This window comes from Meles meles, chromosome 4 (genome assembly GCF_922984935.1).
Source record: "Meles meles chromosome 4, mMelMel3.1 paternal haplotype, whole genome shotgun sequence".
In the NCBI taxonomy this organism is placed as follows: domain Eukaryota; kingdom Metazoa; phylum Chordata; class Mammalia; order Carnivora; family Mustelidae; genus Meles; species Meles meles.
Window position 1 is genome coordinate 114,466,226 of NC_060069.1, and position 26,360 is coordinate 114,492,585.

At 39.5% G+C, this 26,360-nt stretch overlaps 1 protein-coding gene and 1 non-coding gene across 2 annotated transcripts; one reads left to right on the forward strand and one right to left on the reverse strand.

Annotated features, from left to right (window-relative positions):
- The first annotated feature begins 4,510 nt into the window (after positions 1-4,510).
- On the forward strand, positions 4,511-4,614 carry LOC123941062. Its single transcript, XR_006818159.1, has one exon. It is a non-coding gene; the product is annotated as a U6 spliceosomal RNA (small nuclear RNA).
- An 816-nt stretch (positions 4,615-5,430) lies between these two features.
- Positions 5,431-25,891, reverse strand: LNP1 (leukemia NUP98 fusion partner 1). Its single transcript, XM_046003132.1, has 4 exons — positions 25,816-25,891; positions 20,819-21,007; positions 12,852-13,082; positions 5,431-5,914 (listed from the first exon to the last, which is right to left on the reverse strand). Exons 2-4 carry the CDS (start codon positions 20,972-20,974, stop codon positions 5,765-5,767), a joined length of 537 nt encoding a protein of 178 aa, XP_045859088.1. The 5' UTR covers positions 20,975-21,007; positions 25,816-25,891; the 3' UTR covers positions 5,431-5,764.
- Between the last annotated feature and the right edge of the window lie 469 nt (positions 25,892-26,360).

A 26,360-nucleotide genomic window follows, 5' to 3' on the forward strand; every position in this document is an offset into this window, starting at 1 on the left:
TTATTGCAGCATTACTTACAATAACCAAAATATGGAAACAGCCCAAGTGTCCATTGATAGATGAATGGATAAAGAATATGTGGGATATATATATATATACATACACACACACATATGTATATGTGTATATATATAATTTCTATACAGTCAGAAAAGAATGAAATATTGCCATTTACAACAACATGGTTGGAGCTACAGAGTATAATGCTAAGCAAAACAAGTCAGTCAGAGAAAGACAAATACCATACGACTTCACTCATATGTGGAATTTAAGAAACAAAACAAAGGGAAAAAAGAGAAAAACTAAAAAATAGACTCTTAGCTGAAGAGAACAGATGGCTACCAGAGGGCAGGGGGATGGCAGGAGATGGGTGAAATAGGTGAAGGGGATTAAAGTGTACACTTACCTTGATGAACACCAGAACAGAACACTGGTTCAGAACACTGAATCAACACTGTTGATTCACTCTATTAATCACTATACTAATTATCCCTGAAATTAATTTAACATTGTGTATTAACTATACTGGAATAAAGATGAAATTTTTAAAAAGAAAATTGAAAAAATACAAACCGAATATAATTGCTACTTTACTTTTCCCTCAGTTTTCCTCTTCCTTTTTTTCTTTCCCTTTTCCTTCTTTTCACTCTCTATGACAAAGTTATTTTGTGCCTTACATAAGCAACAAATCATAGTTTAGGACTAGAGTTTGTGGAGATATTATTTACAAAATGGAGACTCTGGTTGTCCTTGGGCATTGGAAAATGGGCAGAGGAGCTGAATAGACATTTTCCCCAAGAAGACATACAGATTCCGACAGACACATGAAAATATATTCAACATCACTAATCATCAGGGAAACAGAAATCACCCACAATGAGATGTCACCACATACATGTCAGAATGGCTATTATCAAAAGACAAAAAATAACAAGTGTTGGTGAGGATGTGGAGAAAAGAGAACAATTGTGCACTGTTGGTGGGAGTGTAAATTGGTGCAGCCACTACAGTAAACAGTATGGAGATTCCACCAAGAATTAAAAACAGGCTAGCATAAGATCCAGCTGGACATCTATCTGAAGAAAACAGAAACACTAATTCAAAAAGGAATATGTATCCCTGTGCTCCTCGCAGCATTATTTACAATAGCCAAGATATAGAACAAACTAAGTGTTAACCAGTGGATAAATGGGTTAAGAAGATGTGGTTTATATATACAATGGAAGGTTATTCAAGCACAAAAAAAATGGAAATCTTGCCATCTGCAACAATATGAATACACCTTGAGGGCGTTATGCTAAGTGAATAGTAAGTGAAACAAGAAAGACAAATACTGTATGATTTCACTTACAGTGAAATCCAAAAAACAAAACAAATGAACAAAACAAAAAACAAAACTCATAGATACAGGGAATAGATCGGTTGTTGCCTGAGAGGAGGGGAGATAAAGGAGTGAGTAAAATGAGTGAAGGGGGTCAAGAGGTACAAACTCCCAGTCATTAAATAAGTCATATGAACGTCATGTACAGCATGGTGACTATAGTCAAAAACATTGTTTCATATTTGAAAGTTGCTAAAAGAATAGGTCTTAAAAGTTCTCATCATATATGTCTGCAAGGAAAACTTTCTCAAACGTACTAATTTTGCCTTAAGTAATTTCAAAAAAGGATCCATACTGGGGTGCATGGGTGGATCAGTCAGTTAAGTGCCCAACTCTTGATCTCAGCTTGGGTGTTGAGCCCAAGTCTTGATCTCAGGGTCGTGAGTTCAAGCCCTACATTGGGCTTCATGCTGGGCATAGAGCCTACTTAAAAAAAATTTTTTAAAGGATCCATACTAAGAAAGAAGGACTTATACGAATTGTGGAAGTAGTTAAGAAATGCCATGCTTCAGAGCATTGCTGAGGAGTAAAGAAGAGGAATTGATGATTGGTTGTAATAGTTCCATGGGTGTACACATATGTCCAAACTCATCAAATTCTGTACATTAAATCTGTGCAGTTTTGGGATATCAGTGATACCAAAATGGGAGGTTGGGTTGGGGTTTTTTCTTTTCTTTTTTTTTTTATTTTATTTTTTCAGTGTTCCAAGATTCATTGTTTTAATCCTCCTTTGGTCCCGTCCATGTTGATACAAAAGTTGGGTATTCATCCTTTCTGATGGAGGCATAATACTCCATCGTATGTATGGACCATATCTTCTTTATCCATTCATCTGTTGAAAGGCATCTTGGCTCTTTCCACAGTTAGGCAACTGTGGCCATTGCTGCTATGAATATTGGGGTACAGATGGCCCTTCTTTTCACTACAACTGTATCTTTGGGGTAAATATCATGTACTGCAATTCCAGGGTCATAGGGTAGCTCTATTTTTAATTTCTTAAGGAATCTCCATACTGTTTTCCAAAGTGGCTGCACCAATTTGCATTTCCACCAACAGTGTAAGAGGCTTCCCCTTTCTCCACATCCTCTCCAACATTTGTTGTTTACTGTCTTGTTAATTTTGGCCATTCTAACTGGTGTAAGTTGGTATCTTAATGTGGTTTTAATTTGAATCCTCCTGATAGCTGATGATTATGCAAACTCTCTCTTTGCAGATGACATGATACTTTATATGGAAAACCCAAAAGACTCTACCCCCAAACTACTAGAACTCATACAGCAATTCAGTAATGTGGCAGGATACAAAATCAATGTACAGAAATCAGTTGCTTTCTTATACACTAACAATGAAAATATAGAAAGGGAAGTTAGAGAATTGATTCCATTTACTATAGCACCAAGAACCATAAGACACCTGGGAATAAACCTAACCAAAGAGGTAAAGGATCTGTACTCAAGGAACTACAGAACACTCATGAAAGAAATTGAAGAAGACACAAAAAGATGGAAAAGCATTCCACGCTCATGGATCAGAAGAATAAACATTGTTAAAATGTCTATACTGCCCAGAGAAATCAATACTTTCAATGCCATCCCAATCAAAACTCCACTAGCATTTTTCAGAATCCTCGAACAAACAATCCTAAAATTTGTATGGAACCAGAAGAGATGCCAAATTGCTAAGAAAATGTTGAAAAAGAAAAACAAAATTGCCACGTTGCCTAGTTTCAAGCTTTACTACAAAGCTGTGATCACCAAGACAGCATGATACTGGCTGAAAAACAGAAACATAGACCAGTGAAACAGAGTAGAGAGTCCAGATATGGACCTGCAACTGTATGATCAAATAATCTTCAACAAGGCAGGAAAAAATATACAGTGGAAAAAAAGACAGTCTCTTCAATAAATGGTGCTGGGAAAACTGGATAGCTATGTGTAAGAGAATGAAACTTGACCATTCTTACACCATACACAAAGATAATCTCGAAATGGATAAAAGACTTCAACATGAGGGGGCGACTGGTTGGATCAGGGATTAAAGCCTCTGCCTTCAGCTCAGGTCATGATCCCAGGGTCCTAGGATAGAGCCCCACATCGGGCTCTCTGTTCCACAGGGAGCCTGCTTCCTCCTCTCTCTCTGCCTGCCTCTCTGCCTGCTTGTGATCTCTGTCTGTCAAGTAAATAAATAAAATCTTTAAAAAAAAAAAAAGACTTCAACGTGAGGCAGGAATCTATCAAAATCCTAGAGGAGAACATAGGCAGTAACCTCTTCCACATTGGTCACAGCAACTTCTTTCAAGACATGTCTCCAAAGGCAAAGGAAACAAAAGCAAAAATGAACTTTTGGGACTTCATCAAGATCAAAAGCTTCTGCATAGCAAAGAAAATAGTCAACAAAACAAAGAGGCAACCCATAGAATGGGAGAAGATATTCACAAATGACACTACAGACGAAGGGTTGATATCCAAGATCTATAAAGAACTCCTCAAACTCAACACTTAAAAAACAGATAATCACATCAAAAAATGGGCAGAAGACATGAACAGACATTTCTCCAAAGAAGACATACAAATGGCTAACAGACACTTCTTTTGTTTTTATTTTATTTATTTGAGAGAGAAAGTGAGCAAGAGAGAGAGAGAGCACAAGCTGGAGTGAGGCAGAGGGAAAGAGAGATGTGGGACTCCATCCAAGGACCCCGGGATTATGACCTGAGATGCTTAACTGAGTGAGCCACCCAGGTTTTTTTTAAACGAAAAAAATGTTCTCATCAAAAAACAAAACAAAACATTATAACTATGTGTGATGTTGGATGTTAATGAGACTTACTGTGGTGATCATTTCACGAAGTATACAAAAGTCAAATCATTATGTTGTACACCTGAAACTAATAGGATATTAAATGTCAGTTATACTCCAATATAAAAAAAAGAATAAATAGGGATAGTTCTAGTATCTTTTCTTCTAGGGAAGAAAAATAGTGATAGCATATGGCCTTGATGTGTTAATTAATCTGATTGTGGTAATCATTTCACAAAGCATAATGTGTCAAATCATCATGTTTGTACAATTTAAAACACAGTTTTGTCAATTATTGTCTCAATAAAGCTGAAAATTGGGGGGGAAAAGTACTCACCTCAGCAGTACATATACTAAAATTGGAATGATACAGAGATTAGCATGGCCTCTACATAAGGATGACACGTAAATTCAGGAATCATTCCATCTTCTTAAATAAGTCATAGGATATAAGGTAAGCTTGGTGACTATACTTAGTAATAATGTATTGTATATTTGCAGGTTACCAAAAGAGTATATCTTAAAAGTTCTGATCATAAGAAAAAATTTGTAATTGTGTGATAATAGATGTTAACTAGACTTATTGTGGTGATAATTTCATGATGTATTAAAAATATCAAATCATTACATTGTACACCTGAAACTAATATAATGTTATATGTCAGTTATGTCTCAATATAAAATTTAAAATAAATAAGATTTGGTCTCATAAAGTTAAAACCACGAGCATAAAGCTGACCTCAGAGAATCAGTCTCTACACACATAATCAAAATCATAAGCTACTCCCAGCTCCTGCTTTTCTTATTCACATCCACTCATTCCATGCACATCTCTCGCTCTCTCTCTCTCTTTCTCTCTCTCTCTCTCTCTCTCTCTCACACACACACACACACACACAACACACACACACACACAAAGTTAGGAGCCAGGGCTAAAGGGAAATGAAGGTCCTGCCTCAGGTTAGAGGCATGAGTTGGAATGAACCGGGCTCTGGCCCTAACTCTGCCACCTCACCGATGAATTTCCGGATGGTCTAAATTTCCATTTTCTCAGCTAACAAGTGAAGACAATAGATCCCACCTCAGAGTAGTGAGAATTATTTTAGGTAACAACTCAGCATAGTGCTTGGCACGTTAATTACCAGTTCCCCTTAGATGACGGCCGTTAGACACACTTACATAATTCTGATAAAGAAGTAAACTTAGAGTCACATCAATGACTTTTATTTAAACTTATTTGCAAGGTTGTGCTCACTTCGGCAGCACATATACTAAACTTATTTGCAAGGTTGATGCAGAAGAAGAGTTAGTGAAGATGCGTTGGTGGCTCTTTAAATATCTTTCTTACGTTTTTAAGAATCACTTCTTCTATTAAAATACATTTTATTTTCTTTATTCCCATAAAAGGACCACATAGCAGATCACATTCTCAACTAAGACATCAGAAGCAGTGGGAGTCAGGTGCGAGTCATCCTGGGGAGCCCTGCACCGATGGACCACTGCAGTCACTCAGCATTTGTGGACACTCCTTCACAAGTGCCACCAAAACCTGGCATCCGGGGACATGATGTGGAAACAGAACACTACTTGGGCTCTCTTTCAACCAAGGGGGGCATGTGTGCTTCTCCATGTTCTTCCTTCCTAGAGTTCCTTCTTTCCTCCACTTTCTTTCGAGATTTTATCTCCATCCTCAGGCATTCCCTTTCACTCCTCTCCTTCCGGCTCTCAGATCCCTGAAAGAGAAAGGTCAGAGAAAGGGTAGAAGTGTGCTAACGGCTGACAATGAGCCACATTTCTCCTAACTCTCAGAAATGAAGAAAGCCCTGGTCATTTAGTAGACTTCCACATCTTAGTTTCTCATAATAAATTTAGCAGAAGCCCAAGGGTTTTGTTAAAGGTTTTAGTCATAAATAAAAGGAATGGGGCCTCAGGTGTTAGCACACCCATAGACACCCATGGTCTAGGGGAGAAACTCGACCTGTATACAACTCTGACCTAAAGAGGGATGCGATTTCACAGTATGATATAATTAATAGTTTCCTGGTGCTTTCTGAAAAGGAATATGGCTAGTGAATCATATATGGAATGATTCTAACCTTCCAGTGTCTACTTCTTTAGATTACATTAGCAATAGGGTTCGCATTAAGTTCTAAGGTGAGGGTTATATGAAGAACAAAGTGTTGAGGAAATGACATCCAGGCACATTAACATTCCCCAGCTGGTTGCTCAGGGGTCCACATTCACTGATTTATTGAACACGAACTACTGTTCTAAGATTAGGAGATACAGCACTAAGTAAAGAAACCCTGCTTCTTCAATATTACCCCTGCATCAAGAGTGATAGACAGTAAGTCTAAAAGGAAACAAGAAAATCACAGATAGTGATAAGTGCGATGATAATGAGCAAACAGGGTGATACGTTAGGGAAGTACGGGGTGGAAAGGAGGAAGGTTTCTTTTGTTTCCATGGTCCAGGAGTGTCTTTTGAAGGAATTACTGACTAAAAGATGGCATTGATAAATGTGGTGATGGCATCTACTTACACTTCTATTTTTAAAAATAAAAAAATAATTTTGGCCATTCTAACTGGTGGAAGGTGGTATCACACCTCCGTCAGAAAAGATGAATACCCCTTCCTGATCAAAACTCTTCAAAGTGTAGGGATAGAGGGCACATACCTCAATATTATCAAGGCCATCTATGAAAAACCCACCGCAAATATCATTCTCAATGGAGAAAAACTGAAAGCTTTTCCGTTAAGGTCAGGAACATGGCAGGGATGTCCATTATCACCACTGCTATTCAACATAGTACTAGAAGTCCTAGCCTCAGCAATCAGAAAACAAAAAGAAATTAAAGGCATCCAAATTGGCAAAGAAGAAGTCAAACTATCACTCTTTGCAGATGATATGATACTATAAGTGGAAAACCCAAAAGATTCCACTCCAAAACTGCTAGAACTTGTACAGGAATTCAGTAAAGTGTCAGGATATAAATCAATGCACAGAAATCAGTTGCATTTCTGTACACCAACAAGACAGAAGAAAGAGAAATTAAGGAGTCAATCCCATTTACAGTTGCACCCAAAACTATAAGATACCTAGGAATAAACCTAACCAAAGAGGCTAAGAATCTATATGCAGAAAACTATAAAGTACTCATGAAAGAAATTGAGGAAGACACAAAGAAATGGAAAAATGTTCCATGCTCATGGATTGGAAGAATAAATATTGTGAAAATGTCTATGCTACCTAAAGCAATCTACACATTTAATGCCATCCCTATCAAAATACCACCCATTTTTTTTTCAAAGAAATGGAACAAATAATCCTCAAATTTATATGGAACCAGAAAAGACCTCGAATAGCCAAAGGAATATTGAAAAAGAAAGCCAAAGTGGGTGGCATCACAATTCCGGACTTCAAGCTCTATTACAAAGCTGTCGTCATCAAGACAGCATGGTACTGGCACAAAAACAGACACATCGATCAGTGGAACAGAATAGAGAGCCCAGAAATAGACCCTCAACTCTATGGTCAACTAATCTTTGACAAAGCAGGAAAGAATGTCCAATGGAAAAAAGACAGCCTCTTCAATAAATGGTGCTGGGAAAATTGGACAGCCACATGCAGAAAAATGAAATTGGACCACTTCCTTACACCACACACGAAAACAGACTCCAAATGGATGAAGGACCTCAATGTGAGAAAGGAATCCATCAAAATCCTTGAGGAGAACGCAGGCAGCAACCTCTTCGACCTCAGCCACAGCAACTTCTTCCTAGGAACATCAGCAAAGGCAAGGGAAGCAAGGGCAAAAATGAACTATTGGGACTTCATCAAGATCAAAAGCTTTTGCACAGCAAAGAAACAGTTAACAAAACCAAAAGACAACTGACAGAATGGGAGAAGATATTTGCAAATGACCTATCAGATAAAGGGCTAGTGTCCAAAATCTATAAGGAACTCAGCAAACTCATCACCCAAAGAACAAACAATCCAATCAAGAAGTGGGCAGAGGACATGAACAGACATTTCTGCAAAGAAGACATCCAGATGGCCAACAGACACATGAAAAAGTGCTCCACATTACTCGGCATCAGGGAAATACAAATCAAAACCACAATGAGATATCACCTCACACCAGTCAGAATGGCTAAAATTAACAAGTCAGGAAATGACAGATGCTGGAGAGGATGCGGAGAAAGGGGAACCCTCCTACACTGTTGGTGGGATTGCAATCTGGTGCAACCACTCTGTAAAACAGCATGGAGGTTCCTCAAAATGTTGAAAATAGAACTAACCTATGATCCAGCAATTGCACTACTGGGTATTTACCCTAAAGATACAAACGTAGTGATCCGAAGGGGCACGTGCACCCAAATGTTTATAGCAGCAATGTCTACAATAGCCAAACTATGAAAAGAACCTAGATGCCCATCAACAGATGAATGGATAAAGAAGATGTGGTATATGTACACAATGGAATACTATGCAGCCATCAAAAGAAATGAAATCTTGCCATTTGCGACAACGTGGATGGAACTAAAGGGTATCATGCTTAGTGAAATAAGTCAATCAGAGAAAGACAACTATCATATGATCTCCCTGATATGAGGATGTGGAGATGCAACATGGGAGGTTAGGGGGATAGGAGAAGAATAAATGAAACAAGATGGGATTGGAAGGGAGACAAACCATAAGTGACTCTTTTTTTTTTTTTTTTAATTTATTTGACAGAGAGAAATCACAACTAGGCAGAGAGGCAGGCAGAGAGAGAGGAAGAAGCAGGCTCCCCGCAGAGCAGAGAGCCTAATGTGGGCCTCGATCCCAGGACCCTGGGATCATGATCTGAGCCGAAGGCAGAGGCTTTAACCCACTGAGCCACCCAGGCACCCCATAAGTGACTCTTAATTTCACAAAACAAACTGAGGGTTGCTGGGGGGCAGGGGCGTTGGGAGAGGGGGAGGGGGGGTTATGGACATTGGGGAGGGTATGTGCTATGGTGAGTGTTGTGAAGTGTGTAAACCTGGCAATTCACAGACCTGTACCCCTGGGGATAAAAATACATTGTATGTTTATTTAAAAATAAGAAATAAATAAAAAATTTTTTAAAAAAGAAAGAAAAGATGAATACCCAACTTTTGCCTCAACATGGATGGGACTGGAAGAGATTATGTTGAGTGAGATAAGTCGAGCAGAGAGTCAATTATCATATGGTTTCACTTACTTGTGGAGCATAAGGAATATCACGGAGGACATTGGGAGACGGAGAGGAGAAGTGAGTTGGGGGAAATTGGAGGGGGAGACAAACCAGGAGAGACTGTGGACTCTGAGAAACAAACTGAGGGTTTTGGAAGGGAGAGGTGGGGGTTGGGTGATCCTGGTGGTGGGTATTAAGGAGGGCACGTATTGCATGGAGCACTGGGTGTGGTGCATAAACAATGAATCTTGGAACACTGAAAAAATAAAATTAAATTAAAAAAATAAAAAATAATAAACAGATAACATCATGACTCTCCCTCTCCTCCCTTTGAACCGGAAACCCTGGGGAATACCTGAGCGTCTGTCACATGAATATGCCCTGGGATGCGTGCCAGTCAGAGGAGCCACCTCAGAGCTCAATCCCACAGGCTGAGTTAGGAGGGTGTCTGGTTCCTGTGGTCATGTCAGCTACGCTTCAGTGCTAAATTGTTTCAATACCTAGATCATTTCATTTCTATCTATAATGGTCTGGTGGCCAAAGTCACAAAGCGAAACAAATGACAAAGCTGAGATGCAGGTTAAGGGAAACTTAAAAACCATAGTTGTTCTGTAAATGTGCCTCCAGATTATTCTCATTAAACCTAGCTGTCGTATTAGATCTTGAATGCTTACAAGAGCAATATAAAAAAGAGAAACTATAATGACGATTATTTTCAAAGTAAAGTGATGGCTTTTCCCTTATTGAGAAGAAAGACTATCTGAGAAATGCTTGTAAACAATGAATTGGAATCTTTTTTCTTCTCTCATTGCTTATAAACAAAATGTAAAAATTATCAAAATAAGACTATCGAAGTTTTCAGTAACAAAATTAAAGAATTTGATGTTATTGGTCACGAAACTAGCTTCTGGATCTTTTTGATGTTAAAGGATATAAAATTTTAATCTACACATTACTCAACATTTGGTCCCCAGCCAAAATAGAAATCAGTTTTAGATTTGCTGATCAACCACACTTTCAGCGTAGTTAGCTTTAGAAAAGTATGTCAATTGTTAAATAAGAACAAGTTTTAAACTGTATGTATATTCTAAATTTTTAATTTTACATAATGATAAAATTTATAAAACTTAAAACTGTTATAAAATATTTTAAAAATTATTTAGTCCATTGTTTACATAGGTAATATGAAAAAAAATTAAATGATTTTGTAAATTCCTAGCAGGTTTCTGGTTATTATATGGAACTGTGAAAAGAGTTTTTGAGTCAAAAAGTTGAAAATGCTGTCTTGATTGCCTTGGTACTCAAAAGGAAGAGCTTGGGAAATGAAATAGTAGCTAACATTTGATATTTTAGTATCCCTTTAAATAAGAGAACTGATTTCATGTTTATACACTGTTAGGGCTTATAATATTAGCAAATGGTATCATGTAAGCAGTTACATAAGATATGTTATTATATGAAATTTTTTATGAGGACATCAGAATCAACAAAGAACAGCTCAGATTAAAATTCTTTTCAAAAAACAATGAACAGAGTCCATAGTCTCTTATGGTCTCTGAAAAACAACCTGAGGGTTTTGAAGGGTCAGGGGTGGGAGGTTGGGGGAACAGGTGGTGGGTGATGGGGAGGGCACGTTTTGCATGGAGCACTGGGTGTTGTGCAAAAAGAATGAATACTGTTACGCTGAAAAAAAAATAAATAAATAAAAAGGGTAAAACAAAAAAAAACAAAAAAAAAAACAATGAACACTGTTACGCTGAAAATAAACAAATAAAAATTTAAAAAAATTTTAAAAAGACACATATCATAACTTGTTCCAGAAAAAAACTTAGGGCCAATATATCTCCTGATTAATATAATTAGTGATTTGATCATGTAATTTATTTTAAAACAGGACTTCTTGCACTCCTCTTAAATTCCTACTGGAAGTTCATAATCTAATCACAAGGAAATGTCAGCTAACCCCAAACGAGGCTTCACTCTAACAGATATCTGGCCTGATTCTTCAGATGTCAGTGTCGTGACAGACAAGAAAAGACTGTTCCAGAATAAAATCAGTGAGATTTTATTCTAACTTTTTATTTTATTCTTGTCTTTATTTAAGACGAGAAAAGACTGTTCCTGAATAAGATCAGTTAGAGGGATGTGAAAATTGGTTGCAACACACGATCTGGAATTTCACTATAGAGAATATTGTTGAGGCAACTGGCAAAATATGAACAAAATCAATAAATTAGATACAAAATTATTGTATCGGTATTAATTTCAAGAGAGCAGCTTCCTGAAGGGAAACCATACACAGTGTCACTCTCTGATAAAAGTGCCACCTAGAAGCCAGGGATGCATGGTGACAGTCCCAACAGCCATCACTGCTAAGCAGAAAGCATTGTGTTCAGATGGGCAATGAGGTAGGAAGCAGACACATGTCTTCCTCTGTATGTTCACAGAGCAAAGCTCAAGAACCAGGTGGCAATACTCCTGGTCACTTATTCGTTCTGCCTACTGCATGGCAGAGACATGTAATTATTCCAAAATAAAACAAAAAAACAGAAAAAAGAAGTTATTTTGCTCAAGGTGACACAGTGAACATGTTGTGGAGTTCAAAAACTATCCCCAACTTAACTGATCTCTAGTTTATTACTTTATGTAACAAGTTAAGCATTATCAGTGGAGTTTCTACTCTTCCCCCATTTCATGCCTCTCTCCTTTGTGCTTCACTTAAACTCCCATAGGCCACTGTGAAATGCCTGGACACCTCCTACTTTTGGATACTTGCTAATGTTTAGAGAATTCCCTCTGCATATTTTTTAGAAGTACAGGGGAGTGTGCCTGGGGGGCTCAGTCAGTTAAGCATCTACCTGCAGCTCAGGTCATGATCTCTGGGTCCTGGGATCAAGTCCCACATCAGGCTCCCGGCTCAGCAGGGAATCTGTTCCTCCCTCGCCCTCTGACCCTCCCCTGGCTTGTTCTCTCTCTCTCTCTCTTTCTCTCTCTCTCTCTCTCTCTATCCCTCGATCTCTCTTTCTCTCAAATAAATAAATAAAATCTTAAAAAAAAAAAAAGAAGTACAGGGGAACAGACCACCATAATACACTATTTACTCCTGGATTAGATATGAAAAGGCAGCAACAATTGGGATAGTTTTTTCCTTCTTCAAATAGTGAAAGAAGAACAAGTCACAATTATTTATAAGACTGACAAAAATAGTCTCAAAGAACCAGAGGACCTCAGTAACAAAAACATTCCACCTATGGTCCTCTGGTAATTCGTCCTACACCAGCTATCTCCAATAAAAATAATAAAGAAAATTTATATACATCTGAGCTATCTAAAACAGTCATTTTTCAAAGACTTCATCACTAGACTATAAACGAAGAAGTTAGTTTTATCCTCCTCAAACTTGGGGAAGATGAACCCTTCTGGTTTCCTTTTCTAAAGTGGTTAAATATTCAATAACTCCATTACATACCAAAGAGACTGAGCGTTTGGTTCTAAAGTACAGTTTCTGTTCAAAGGACTCTGAAAATGCTTGAATTTTGGAATGAGAACTTCCTTTTGATTCCAGTGCCTCCTTGAATGACTCATCCGCTGAGCATTTTCTGTAATCCAGCATGTGGGTATGGCGTTGAAATCCCTGGTCCTCATGAGAATGTCTTCTGGGATGGCTGTCAGGAGATGTGATTCTGGGAAACACAGGAAACTGGGAATACAGAATGCAAATTTTGCAGTATAAAGAGACAGTATAATATTAACACAGGGACAGAATATCCATAAATAACCAACGAAACAAATCTCATGTTGAACTGAAATTTTATCTTTTTGATCAGTAGGACCTTCCTCCTACAATGAAGTAGAGTTAAAACATTAACCAGAACATCCCAAGACTAGCTTTGTTCATCCTCTACCATTAAGGTAGAATAATGAAGCATTCCAAGCCTTAAATTGATATGTAAAATAAATTCCAAAAGTATAAAAAAAAAAACTACAATGAAGACATAAATGTTTAAGAAATAATGCAAAGGTGAGTATTTATGTGATTTCTACATGAAGAACAAATTTTTAAGCAAAAGAGCAATGGGAAAAATCTTAAGAAAAAAATCAATTTAACCACATAAAAATAAAGCCAATGTGTATCATAAATAATATAAACAAAATCAATGGTAGATTTAAAAACTTTTAAAAATATTTGCTACATGTTAGTAATGTTTAATAGATCTCCTGAAAATAAATAATTATAACCCACATGCATACAGGCAAACAGATCATATAATACAATCACATCAATACTAAAATCGCTCCTGGAAAATAATCAAAGGATAGACTCCTCAGAGAAGCCAATCTTGAAACATTGTCTCAATTTCTCTCACTTCCCAACCCACTCCAATATAACTTTTGCATGCAAGACTGGTTTTGGTCAGGATATTGATCTTAATAATGTTGCCAAATTCTGCCCACTTTTGGTTTTGAATCATTCGGTAGCATTCAATCCAGTAGCCCATGTGGCCCTCCCGGAAACAATCTTTCCTTGTCTTCTACCACTGCACCCTCAAGGGTGATCTTTCTGCCACTGTGTTTTAGACATTTTTGCTCACTTCTCCAGCTAACAGCTCATATCTGCTGGAGTTCCTCCAGGTTCTAAACTAGTCTTCCTTCCCTTCTTTTCCTTTCTCACATGACAACGCCTCCCTAAATATCTCATCTTCAGGCTTTAATTTCTAGCTGTCATCTGATTTCCTAATTTATATTGTTAGCCCAGACATCTCCTCTGCGTTTCTTTTCCCTCAAGTTCTCTCGTAGTATCCCACTGGCACTCAGTCTGACTTGTGCAAATCTGAACTCACACCCCTCCTCCCCAAAACTTCTCCCCATGTGTCCCCTAACTTAGAAGATAGCAGACCATTCACTCACTCAGACCTGTAACTCAGGAGCCACACTTCACAATCTCTTGCCGAGTCAGTAGATTCCATCTCTCAAACGTCTCTCAAAAACTATCCACTCTTGGGGCGCCTGGGTGGCTCAGTAGGTTAAAGCCTCTGTCTTCAGCTCAGGTCATGATCTCAGGGTCCTGGGATGGAGCCCCACATCGGTCTTTCTGCTCAGCAGGGAACCTGCTTCCTCCTCTCTCTCTCTCTCTCTCTCTCTCTCTCTCTGCCTGCCTCTCTGCCTACTTGTGATCTGTCTGTCAAATAAATAAATAAATAAATAAATAAATAAAATAAAATAAAAAAACTATCCACTCTTTTCCAGCATCACTGTTACTACCGTAACCCAAGTCACCCAGGTAATCTCTCACCCATATGATAGACACAGCCTCCCCATAATGGATACTCTACCTCCACTCTTACCCATTTGTTTTGTCATTCCCACAGCAGCCAGGGTAGTTAGAACACCAACCAAGTCACATCTGATCACGTTTTCTTTTGCCCCACCCTTCTTCTTGCCCCACCCACACTTTCAGGGATGGCCTCACTGGTTAGTCATTTCCTCCAGCTCACTTGCTCCTCCCCAAAACAGGCACCTTCGCAGGGGTCCTCTCTGCTCATGACCGCTCACCACCCTACCCCTTTACCCCCATGAAATGGTTAATCATACTTTAGTCATTCTGCACTTTCACAGAAACCCTTCCCTACCACCCTGGGTGGTTCGGGTCCCGGTTCAATGCCCTGCTGGGGTCTTGTACTTCTCCTTTATGATACTTAGCACAACCAAGATCAATATTTTGGGTAATTTTGTTACATGTCTCTCCTCCATTAGACTATATGCCCCATCACATCAAGGGCTATGTTTCATTCTCTGCTAGAACCCCAGTATGCAGCACTTTGCCCTATTCATAACATGAGTTCATTAAATATGTACTAGATGAGGGGCACCTGGCTGGCTCAGTCAGAAGAGCATGTGACTCTTGATCTTGGAGGTGTGAGTCTGAGCCGCATGTCAGGTGTAGAGATTATTTAAAAATAAAATCTATATATGTATATTATATATATGATGAATAAATGTATAAAGAATAAAAGAAAAAGAAATAACAGCTGGTAAAAATTGTTATGCTTACTAATAGTCAAAAATTATGGAAAATGAAATAATATACAATTTTATCTTTCAGTTTAGCAAAAAAAAATGTTATTTAATGGCACTGGCAAGAGTGCAGGGAGATATACACTGTCTTCCTTGCTGGTAGGAGTACAAATACACACATCCCTCCTAGGAAGCTGTTGGTGATATGTGTCAGAGGACTCAAAACATTCCCCTCCTTGGATCCGTCCATTTCACGTTATTATTTACTGGATTGTGTCCCCCGGCCCCAAATTCATATGTTGAAGTTTTATGTGAGAATGTCAGATTATGATTGTATTTGGAGATAGGACCTCTAAAAATTAAGTTAAAATGAGACCATTATGGTGGGTCCCACTGGTCTGACTGGTGCCCTTATAAGTGAAAGAACTTTGCATACACAGAGAGAAACCAGGAATATGCTCACACAGAGGAAGACCGTGTGAGGACCAGCAAGAAGGTGACCATCTGTAAGCCAAGGAGAGAGGCCTCAGAGAAAACAAACCTCAGACTTCTAACCCCCAGAAGTGTGAGAAAATAATTTCTGCTGTTGAAGTCACCCAGTCTGTGGTGCTTTGTTATGGCAGCCCAAACAAACTAACACACATACCTAGAAACTTTCCCTCAAAGAATAATAAAAAATATGGTTAAAGATTTGTGGTGGCTCGGTGGGTTAGAGCCTCTGCCTTCGGCTCCGGTCATGATCCTGGGGTCCTGGGATCGAGCCCCACATCGGGCTCTCTGCTCGGCGGGGAGCCTGCTTCCTCCTCTCTCTGCCTGCCTCTCTGCCTAGTTGTGATTTCTCTCTCTGTCAAATAAATAAATTAAATCTTTAAAAAAAAAAGATAGTAGGTAAATTTGTAAATATTATTCCATTTATTATAGCTAAGACATGGTCCTTGGAGCTTTGGACAAATTGGGGAGACAAACAGGCACAGCATCCCCCCCTTGGAGATTATGTTGGGAGACAAATTAAACAAATAGGGCATATGTCTACCGCTTTGGCCAAATGCTATAAAGGAAAAGTTCCAGATACACAGAGAGGCTATAACAAGGTAAAATTATGTACGTTCGGGTGGATGTTAGAGTGACTAGGAGGATGAGGGGAGACTTTTGTGAAGGTGTGATGATAAAGATACAATCTGAAGGATGAGCAGGGTTAATCCGGGAACAGGGAACACTTTTCTGCCTCAGGATGAGCCCCATATGTTCCGAGGCCCTGCCACAGAAGAGCTTGCTGGGGTGGAAGGAAATGAAGCCTTTTGAACGTGAGCATCTGCGGGGAGGGAGAGATGGGCAGGGCTTGAAGTAGGGTAGTATCAAAAGATGGGCAGTCTTAAAACATACCCAAATGTTTTGAAAGGTTTTCTTTGTCCTGTGGAATTGGTTTTTTAGTATTTTTTTTAATCTACATGGGGGTACTTTTTTATCAGGGGAAAAAAGGGTGCTTTCAAAAATTGAGACAGACACAGAAGGACAAATACTGAATGATTGCTCCTTTTATTTTTAAAGATTTTATTTATTTATTTGTCAGAGAGAGAGATCACAAGTAGGCAGAGAGGCAGGCAGAGGCAGAGGGAGAAGTAGGCTCCCTGCTGAGCAAGGAGCCCAATATGGGACTCGATCCCAGGACACCGGGATCATGACCTGAGCCGAAGGCAGCCGCTTAACCAACTGAGCCACCCAGGCATCCCCTGAATGATTGCTCTTACATGAGGTATCTAAAATCATCAGACCCAAAATGAAAGACTTTTTGCAGTAATTAACTGAAGCATCATCTGGGAAAAAAAAATTCTAACTTTCAACACTTTCAGCACGTGACAATAAGAAGCATAGGTGCTTATTAGGTACCAGGTAATGTCCTAATGACATTAGATAAATTACTCATTGAATCTTCACTACACCCTTATGCGGTATCTGCTATTACCATCAATCCCCTTTACATATGGGGCATCTGAGGCAGAGGGAGGTAAGTAACTCAATCAGTTATGCGGCTAGTGGTAGACCCTGGAAGGCTGTGTCTGAAGCCCTCCTTTCGCCCTTCTTGCCACCCTACTTGGCTGCCTTCCCAGCGATTCCTCTATAACTAGTAGAAGACAGAAAGCAAATCCATAGAACATTATACTAAAAGGCCTTCCACAGAGTTGTCAGTGTTGCCTGAAACTATCACTAGTTTTGGGGTGCCTGAGTGGCTCAGTTGATTAAGTGTCTGCCTTTGGTTCAGGTCATGATCCCAGCATCCTGGGATGGAGCCCCACATTGGGGGTGGGGTGGGCTCCCTGCTCAGCTGGGATTCTGCTTCTCTCTCTCCCTCTGCTGCTCCCCCTGCTTGTGCTCTCTCTCTCTCTCTCTTTTCATTCTCTCTCAAATTAATAAATAAAATCTTTAAAAAAAAAACTACTATCACCAGTTTCACATCAGAGATTAAGGCATTGTCTTGTTTTGAAATGAAATAAAAACTTAATCTGAAAAACAAGACACTACATTAGTCATGAAGTTAGATTTTTTTTAATTTACTTTAAATCAGAGGTCACAGATTATTATAATGAACTTGCCAAAAAGTAGTGTTCTCTGAGAAGGACCAAGTTCTACCCCTTGCCTGCCTTGTTCTTTCTGCCAGATTTGTATTTTCCACTAGACCAGAAGTTCCACCAGCACAGAGATCATGTATGTCTTCTTGTACCCTCTACATGCCTTGTGTAAATGATGCCTGTCACATAGTAGGTGGTCAGTAAATACAGTCAATGAATCAAAGCTCCATCACCTTGCAGGAATCATCACGAGGCTAAAAGCCATATTAGAATCCACATTCAAATGGAAAAGGAAGGGAAAGCTCTTCTCTTCCTATGCATGTAATATGGGTGGATATAAATTCTTAATAGGTTGTGAGAGGGAAGAGCCTCAGATGGAAGCAGTGGGGAGAGAAGAAAAGAGACAAGGCTAAAAGTAAGCTTTTCTTTTTAAGTCATTGATTGAGCTTAAAGCAAAACACACACACAATGAAAACCTAATTGTTCTCTGATCTCTAAAGTAAGAAAAATCTGAACACATTCTGGACTTGGAAAAGTATCCAACACAGGCTCTTGTCAGGAATATATGGCGTTTTGTGACTGGAGCTGGACATTCAGACCCCTGACTATCTCCCAGGACTCTGCCCACATTGCCCTGGATCTCCTGCTCTGTGTTCTGCACTCGCACAGTCTCTACTCTGTTCAGTCAGTTGCTCATTTTTATTCCATGCTTTGTCTCCTTGAATAAACACATACTTTCTGCAGGTAGTCTGATAACTGTGGAATTCACTGTTGACTTAGAGGATCTAAACAGGTTAATGCAGGCAAATGCCCGAAGCTAGTATGAGCAGGAAGAGATATATGGACACTGTTTAGAAATGCATTACATAACAAATTCTGCTGGTCCCAGTAGTTTAAGCCAAAGAACACTGCAACCTAAAACTGGATTCCCTAAAAAGGGTGGATTATCTCAGTTTTACAGGTATAATAGATGCTAAGATGCATTCAACAAAACTGTATTTTATTAGTCATTTGTTTCTGTTTCATGTTTTGTTTTCATATTTTCAACAGTTCCAAAGGACTGTTGAGATAAATAGCAAATCGCAATTTTTCTCTTTGTTTCTCCCTGGTTCTCACTATCTGGAAACTGGAAACTAACTGTACTCCAGGTTCACACATGTGAACATTTGAAGTGGAACATAAGAGATTAAAATGAGAGCATGATAAACAGCTGTTTATTTACAACAGAATCATGGATAGTTAGAGTTAGAAGAGCTCCTGGACATCATCCAGTACCCCCTCTTCTTTTTTACATCAGGAACCTGAAGATCAAAGACCTGTTGAAACTTGCCCTTTGTCCCTCAGTATGCATTGGGTAAGAAATCTATTTTCAAGGCGTGCCTCTGTGGCTCAGTCATTAAGCATCTGCCTTTGGCTCGAGTCATGATCCCAGGGACCTGGGATGGAGCCCCACATCGAGCTCCCTGATTAGCAGGAAGTCTGCTTCTCCTTCTCCTGCTTCCCCTGCTTGTGTTCCCTCTCTCACTGTCTCTCTCTTTGTCAAATAAATAAATAAAATCTATGGAAGGCACATATTGCATGGAGCGCTGGGTGTGGTGCATAAACAATAAATTCTGGAACACTGAAAAGAGAGTTTAAAAAAAATTTTTTTAAATAAATAAAATCCAGAAAAAAAAGAAATCTATCTTCAAATATTTGTGTCTTAAAGAGCTGTCATTCCTCAAATTTGCTGGTCACTGAAACTAAAAGAGATTGGGATACCCACCATAATATCCCTCACAAGCATTATGCTTCTAGGAACTCTGAGGCTAAAACTGAAATAAAATAACACTGTCCCAAAACATACTGATTCTGGGGTTGATGGAAGCAGAAGGTTGGGGAGACATTCTCTATAGCTAGAATCCTAAGGGACTTGTGGAAAAGAAAAGCTACATTCTCACTTTTCTTTTTTTAAAGGTTTTATTTATTTATTTATTTATCAGAAAGAGAGAGAGAGGGAATGCAAGCTGGGGGAGAAGCAGAGAGAGAAGCAGGCTCCCCACAGAGCAAGGAGCCCGATGCAGGACTCGATCAGGATCCTGAGACCATGACCTGAGCTGAAGCCAGATGTTTAACCGACTGAGCCACCCAGGCATCCCTATATTCTTGCTTTTCTATTTACTATTCTATTAGAGTAAATGACTGTGAAGCAGAGAGAACCAGGGCCTGTCCCTGTCGCTGAGTCCTCACCTGGCCAGCCCCTCCCGTATTGCCATTAGAATCTTTCTCCTGCTTGATTCTTGCTCCCTAGATACTGGGCACTCTGCCTCCGTATGGAAAAGTAGTACTGAAGACAGAAAAATTTTGGTTTCCTCTCCCCTCGGGAAACCAAAGGGGAGCCAGAAGAAAAAGTGTATCAAATTTATCAAAGGTAGTGATTTATGATGTGGAATCCCCAGTCCTTTAGAGGTTATCAAAACACAGTTATTTTCAGTATTCCAAAGAGAGTATTGGAAATCACACATTGATCCATGCCTGACGCTAAACAGACTAATTTATAACATCAAGTGTCTTTCCTTTGACTCAAATCCTATTAACCCTCAGGAGGATTGTCTCAGGTTTATCGGGAACTCTGAATAGTAGTTAAAGAGATCTTAAGCTACTAAAAATGAAGAAATCTTTGCCTACTCAATGAAAATCAGGTCCCTGGGAGGACAAGATAAAACAATAAAAGGGACCTCTTGTGGGTATAAAAAGGTTTAGAAGTATTGTGTTTGAACCAAAGATTTTACACCAAAGGCCTCTTCAAAAATTGTCTAATAGAAACCCCCCTCCCCTAGTCCGGCTCTCCCCTGGTTCTCTGATCATAACTCACTGGGCAGGGCAGGGAGGTTTTCCTGTGAGCGGCATGTTGTGGTCCATGGTGGTCCCGGAGTCCTCTCTCTTTCTCTTCTACCCAGCTGTGACCCCAGAAGCTGCTCATCCATTTGGCAAAAGACACATCATCATCGTCATCATCTTTGTGCTCCATGTATAGGTGATTTAAGTTGTCGAAGGCCTGTCCCTAAATTTGAGAAAGAGCAATATCCCCTGACAGGGCTGACTTGATGAAACCCAGGATCTCCCCCAAAAGCCAAAATGAAACTGTTATTTTCAAATGCTCTCCGCTAATGGGATCCTTAAGGGAGAAAGATTTACTAAACAACCACTTCACCATCAGGCAGCCTCGGGAATGTCTATTTATAAATTGTGCAGCCCACATTCCCTCCCCTCCCCCTGTCTTTTTAAATTGAGGCTTTTTAATCCTTCCATGGCTGGGGCTTGTGCCTCCAAGCCTGAGAGTGGGAAGCACAGTCCACTGCCTGGTTTTCCCTGTGCTTTGCTGCCGATGGCATGTGGTCGCATCTCCAGCTGTCCATGATGATGGAGCATGACCCTTATAATGTGACTGTCAGCTCCAGGAGAGCTCTGAAATGGGGCCACTAACAAGGGACAGACTGACTACAGCCTGCAAGATGGCCAGCTATTGGTATGTTGTATCTATTGCCAGATACTCCCCTAATAAATGACATTGATTTTGAAACAAAAATCCAGCTACTGGGTTTAAGGGAACAGTTTCTTTTGTTGATATATTATTTATATCTATAATAAACAGTACATCTGTAATGTACAAACCTTAAGCATATAGTCTGATGAATTTTTACATACATGTACATACATGTACCAGTACATAACAGAACCACCACCATGCAGGTGAAGACATAAACATTTCGGCACCCTAGCTGGCTCCTTTTATTCTTCTTCTAATCCATCCTCTCTCTCCAAAACGTTATGACTTCTGGCCACTGTCACTATAGATTAATGTTGCCTGTTTTCGAACTTTCTTTCAGTGGAATTATACAGAATGCAGTATTTTGTGTCGTTCAACATTTCATCAGTGAGATTTATCCCTATTTTTGTGCAAATAGTAGTTCATACTTTATAGTACTACACTGTATGACTGACTATCCCTGACTGATGGTCATTTGAGGCTGTCATTTGGGTTGTTTCCAGGTGGGGTATTATAAATAAGGCTTCTATTACCATTATAGTCCTTATTTTCTAGTGAGCATTTTTTTTTTCAGATAACAGGACTAATAAATTTATTAAGCACTTCCTTTCTGTCAGGTAAGAAGTCAAATATTTTACCTATGTTATTTTCATTATAACAACACTGTGACATCATAACAAATCTGTGGAGATTTGTATCACAATTTATAGATAAGGACATTGAGATTCTAATAGATGGCCACTTGCCTGATGTGAAATTACTACCAAGCAAGCACAGCCAAATCTGAAGCAAGGAGTAGAATAATGAAGTCAGACTCTTCCCACCATTCCAGCAGTATTCCAAGAAACAAAAATAAATATATCTATGATCAGGGGATGGAAAAACCAGAACAGGTCATACCTAATTATTGCTTAGAAGCATTTTGAAGAAAATACGACTTATTTTAAAACCTCTTTGAATGACATTTATCTCTTGGAGTTCTGAATCCTTCTTTTAAGGCCTTATAGACAGAAGCTATTTAAATATGGGAAAATGTGCATATATAAATATGAAATTGGCTCATTTAATTATAGAGACTGATAAACTTCACGATATGCCATCTGCAAGATAGAGACCCAAAAAAACCAGTGGTGTAATTCGGTCCAAGTCCAAAGGCCTGATAACTAGGGAAGCCAATGGTGTAAATCCCAGTCCAAGGGCAGAAGAGGTTGAGATGAGATATCCCAGCATAAGAAGTGAGGCAGGTCCATCAGAAAGGATGAATACCCAACTTTTGTAGCAACATGGATGGGACTGGAAGAAATTATGCTGAGCGAAATAAGTCAAGCAGAGAGAGTCAAGTATCATATGGTCTCACTTATTTGTGGAGCATAACAAATAACATGGAGGACATGGGGAGATGGAGAGGAGAGGGAGTTGAGGGAAACTGGAAAGGGAGATGAACCATGAGAGACTATGGACTCTGAAAAACAACCAGAGGGTTTTGAAGGGGCGGGGGGAGGAGGGGTGGGAGGTTGAGGAACCAGGTGGTGGGTAATAGGGAGGGCACGTACTGCATGGAGCACTGGGTGTGATGCCAAAACAATGAACACCGTTATGCTGTAAATAAACAAATAAATGAATAAAAAAAAAAAGAAGTGAGGCAGGGCAAATTCCTCCTTCTGTCTTTTGTTCAATTCAGACCCTCGACTGATTGGATGAGGCCCACCACACTGGGGTGGACAATCTACTTTATTGAGTCCATCATTTCAAGTGTTAATTTCATCAGGAAGTGCCTCCAAAGACACATCCAGAAATAGTGTTTAATCTGGGCTCCCCATAAAATTGACATGTAAAATTAACCATCACAGGCACTAATCCCATTCATGAAGGATCCACCTCCTCATCTACTTACCACCCAAAGGCTCTGCCTCCAAACTATCATATTGGGGATTAGGCTTCAACATATGAATTTTGTAGAATCACAACATTCAGTCCATAGCAGGGTACCACATAAACAGCACCCAGTAAAAACTGAGTGCATGAAGTCTCTAATGAGCATGTAAACAACATTTCACATGTGTTGCCAAAACTCATTACTGGAGGAATTAAGCACAACCTGTAAGACTTCAATGGGACAAACAAAACAAAACAAAAAGAAACTACAAAAGGAACATTTTGGAAGCTTCTCCCTGGCTTTCTTCAGACTTAAGCCAATATCCCTTTCCCCTTTTAGATTCTGCTCTGTATCCTTTCAGTGTAATAAATCTTATCCATAAGTATAACTATATGCTGTGGATTCTTCTAGCAAATCCTTAAACTAGGGGTGACAGTTGGTGTCAAAAGTATGATTTATTAAAAACAACCCTGACTCATTGAAATATGGCTAAAACAGTGGTCAGAGAAAGAAAGTATGAAGGGGATACAATTATGAACCTTCACATACCAATGGTTATCTAGTCATGTGGTATGAAACAGCTGCTGAGATTATGTCTATTCTGGAAGGTGAAGGTTACCTATGGAACTTGAAAATGATAGCTCCAACCCTAGAAGAATTGGATCCATAGGCCACTTTTGGCCAAGGTAGCTAAGGTGAAGGAATTAAAAATTATAGCCTGGCTGATGTCTTTAGGTTTTGTTCTCCTCTTTAGGTGGGAGGAGAAAGGGTTCAAACACTCCCAAAAAACATTTCCCAAACGTAGTATGTTTGTACTGCTCCCTCCTCCAAGTGAGAGGAAATAAGATTAAGTCAATTCCAAGGCTGGCACAAACTTTAGACAAATCAGAAAAAAAGAAGAGCAGAAAAATAACACTCTATCCACTGGTACAGCAGCCTGTTGCATTCCAGCTGGGATCTCTCAGTAGTTGTAACATTAATCCTGAAAGTGTTGAATTTACAGCTAAGTTTGAGTAAACTTGCAAAAAAAGAAAAGTGAGAGAGAGAGAGACTTTCTAAAATGGCTTTTTACTTTGTGCCTATTGCTTCTGGGTATGTGGTTTTAAACAACAGTATAAATTATATTCTTGTAATTTCATAAATGCTAAAGGGATTATTCCAACATGGAAAGCTGCCCAACAATAAGTGTGAGTAGAACAGGATTTCTTGCTTGGATGGATTAAAAATTTAAAATCCTTGAAAATCTGAGTATTGAAATCTTTATAAGTGATTATTGTTCCCGTGATTTTTGCCTATTGGGGCCTATGAGAAAAGGCAGACAACATAAAAGGAGAAGTAATCTGCACAGGAAAATGCACTTTTAGAGTTTTAAAAAGGAGTTTTTAGTTTGATAATAAGTTTCTGTAAAATCAGATATCTGACTCTTAGAGACTGATGATTGTCTAGATTAATTGTGCATATTTTTGAGTAGGTCAGTTTGGACTCTAAGACTGACAAGATAAAAGGGGCTTAGAAGAACTTGGAATTCCACTGTCTGCCCCTGTCTCTCATCTTTGCTGCTGCCAAGGAAGAAAAGTCACTAGCTTTTGGAATCCTGAATCCAGAGATCCTAACTGCCTGGACCTGAGGGTAGTCTGAAACCTAATAATATCTGTAACAGATTAGTTCAATCTTGGAAAACAGACATAGGCTTAATGAACAGAACTGAGATGCTGGGACTACTGCAAACTTAAGACACCCCTCTATGGGGCCATGGGCTATAAAGACATCATGGGTGCTCTCTGGACCACATGAGTTACCTGCAGATGCCCATAAGAAAGGGCACTTTCCCTGATGGGACCATCTGAAACCAAGCTGCTGGTGGCTGTATATTTCTAATGTAGGGACTAATTGCATTTGAGATGAGTGACCAAAAGGAACCTAAGCTGTGATTCCTGATGAAAGTTGCAAGTTGGAAGAGAACACAGCATGGAAAGTAGGACCTCTCTGCCCACTCCTGTCAGAAAGGACTCTCAACCTGCTCAGGAATGTCTCACTGCTATTGACTTATGTCTGACTTTCAAGAGTATTTGAAATTTGTAACAGGAGACTGAAGGCCTGATTCAACTTTACTCACCTTCCAGTTTGGTTATTAAATACAGCTATTCCCAAAAAGAGATTATTCTTTTTCAGGTTGCCTACTGAATGAATGATGAAAAGGGTGGGGGCTATGTAAACATGTTCTGAAAACTTTTGAAAATTCAAGATTTTGTCCTAAGCAGTTCCTGACCATGCTGTCTTTCTGGTTAAGTTATATTAACCGTGTTTTTCTATATAAATTCTTCTGTCCCTCTGTTACAAATTCCTTAAATCATCACTTATTAAGTGGACCACAGGATGTCAGAGAGTGAACTGTGGCTCAACAACAGACATAAGAGGAATTAAAATAGAGAAGTTTATTACTTACAAGTCCTGGAGGAAGTGCCTGGCACACCTTGAGGGGCCATGTGTGGGGGTCAAAGCAGAGTGCAGAAAGAGAGAGGTAGACATTGGGGCACGTTTTTATTAGAGTCTGCAGATGGAATGCTTTGGAGTTCCTGGGGCTAAGGTTAGGTTGGTCAATTGAAACCAAAAGGGCAGGGTTTGATACGCCACACTGGAGTCTCATCTAAGGAGTCACGTGGAGAGAAGGCAGTGGGGGCAGGGCAAATGGTTGATCATGAGGGATGTTGGGGAAGTGCCAGCAGGAACTTACATGTGCTTGTGACTCTGTGGACTGCTATCTAGGGCATGTGCTTAGGTGAGGGGACTAGTGTCAGTTTCAGGACACTGCTTTGCCAAACAAAATGAGGTCAATGCAGCAATACCGTGCAGTAACTTAACTAAATTCTTGACACCCTCTTTGTACCCAACCCTTTTGGATTATAGATAAGAATATGGGTGGCTCAGAGGGTTAAGCCTCTGCCTTCGGCTCAGGTCATGATCTCAGGGTCCTGGGATCGAGCCCCACAT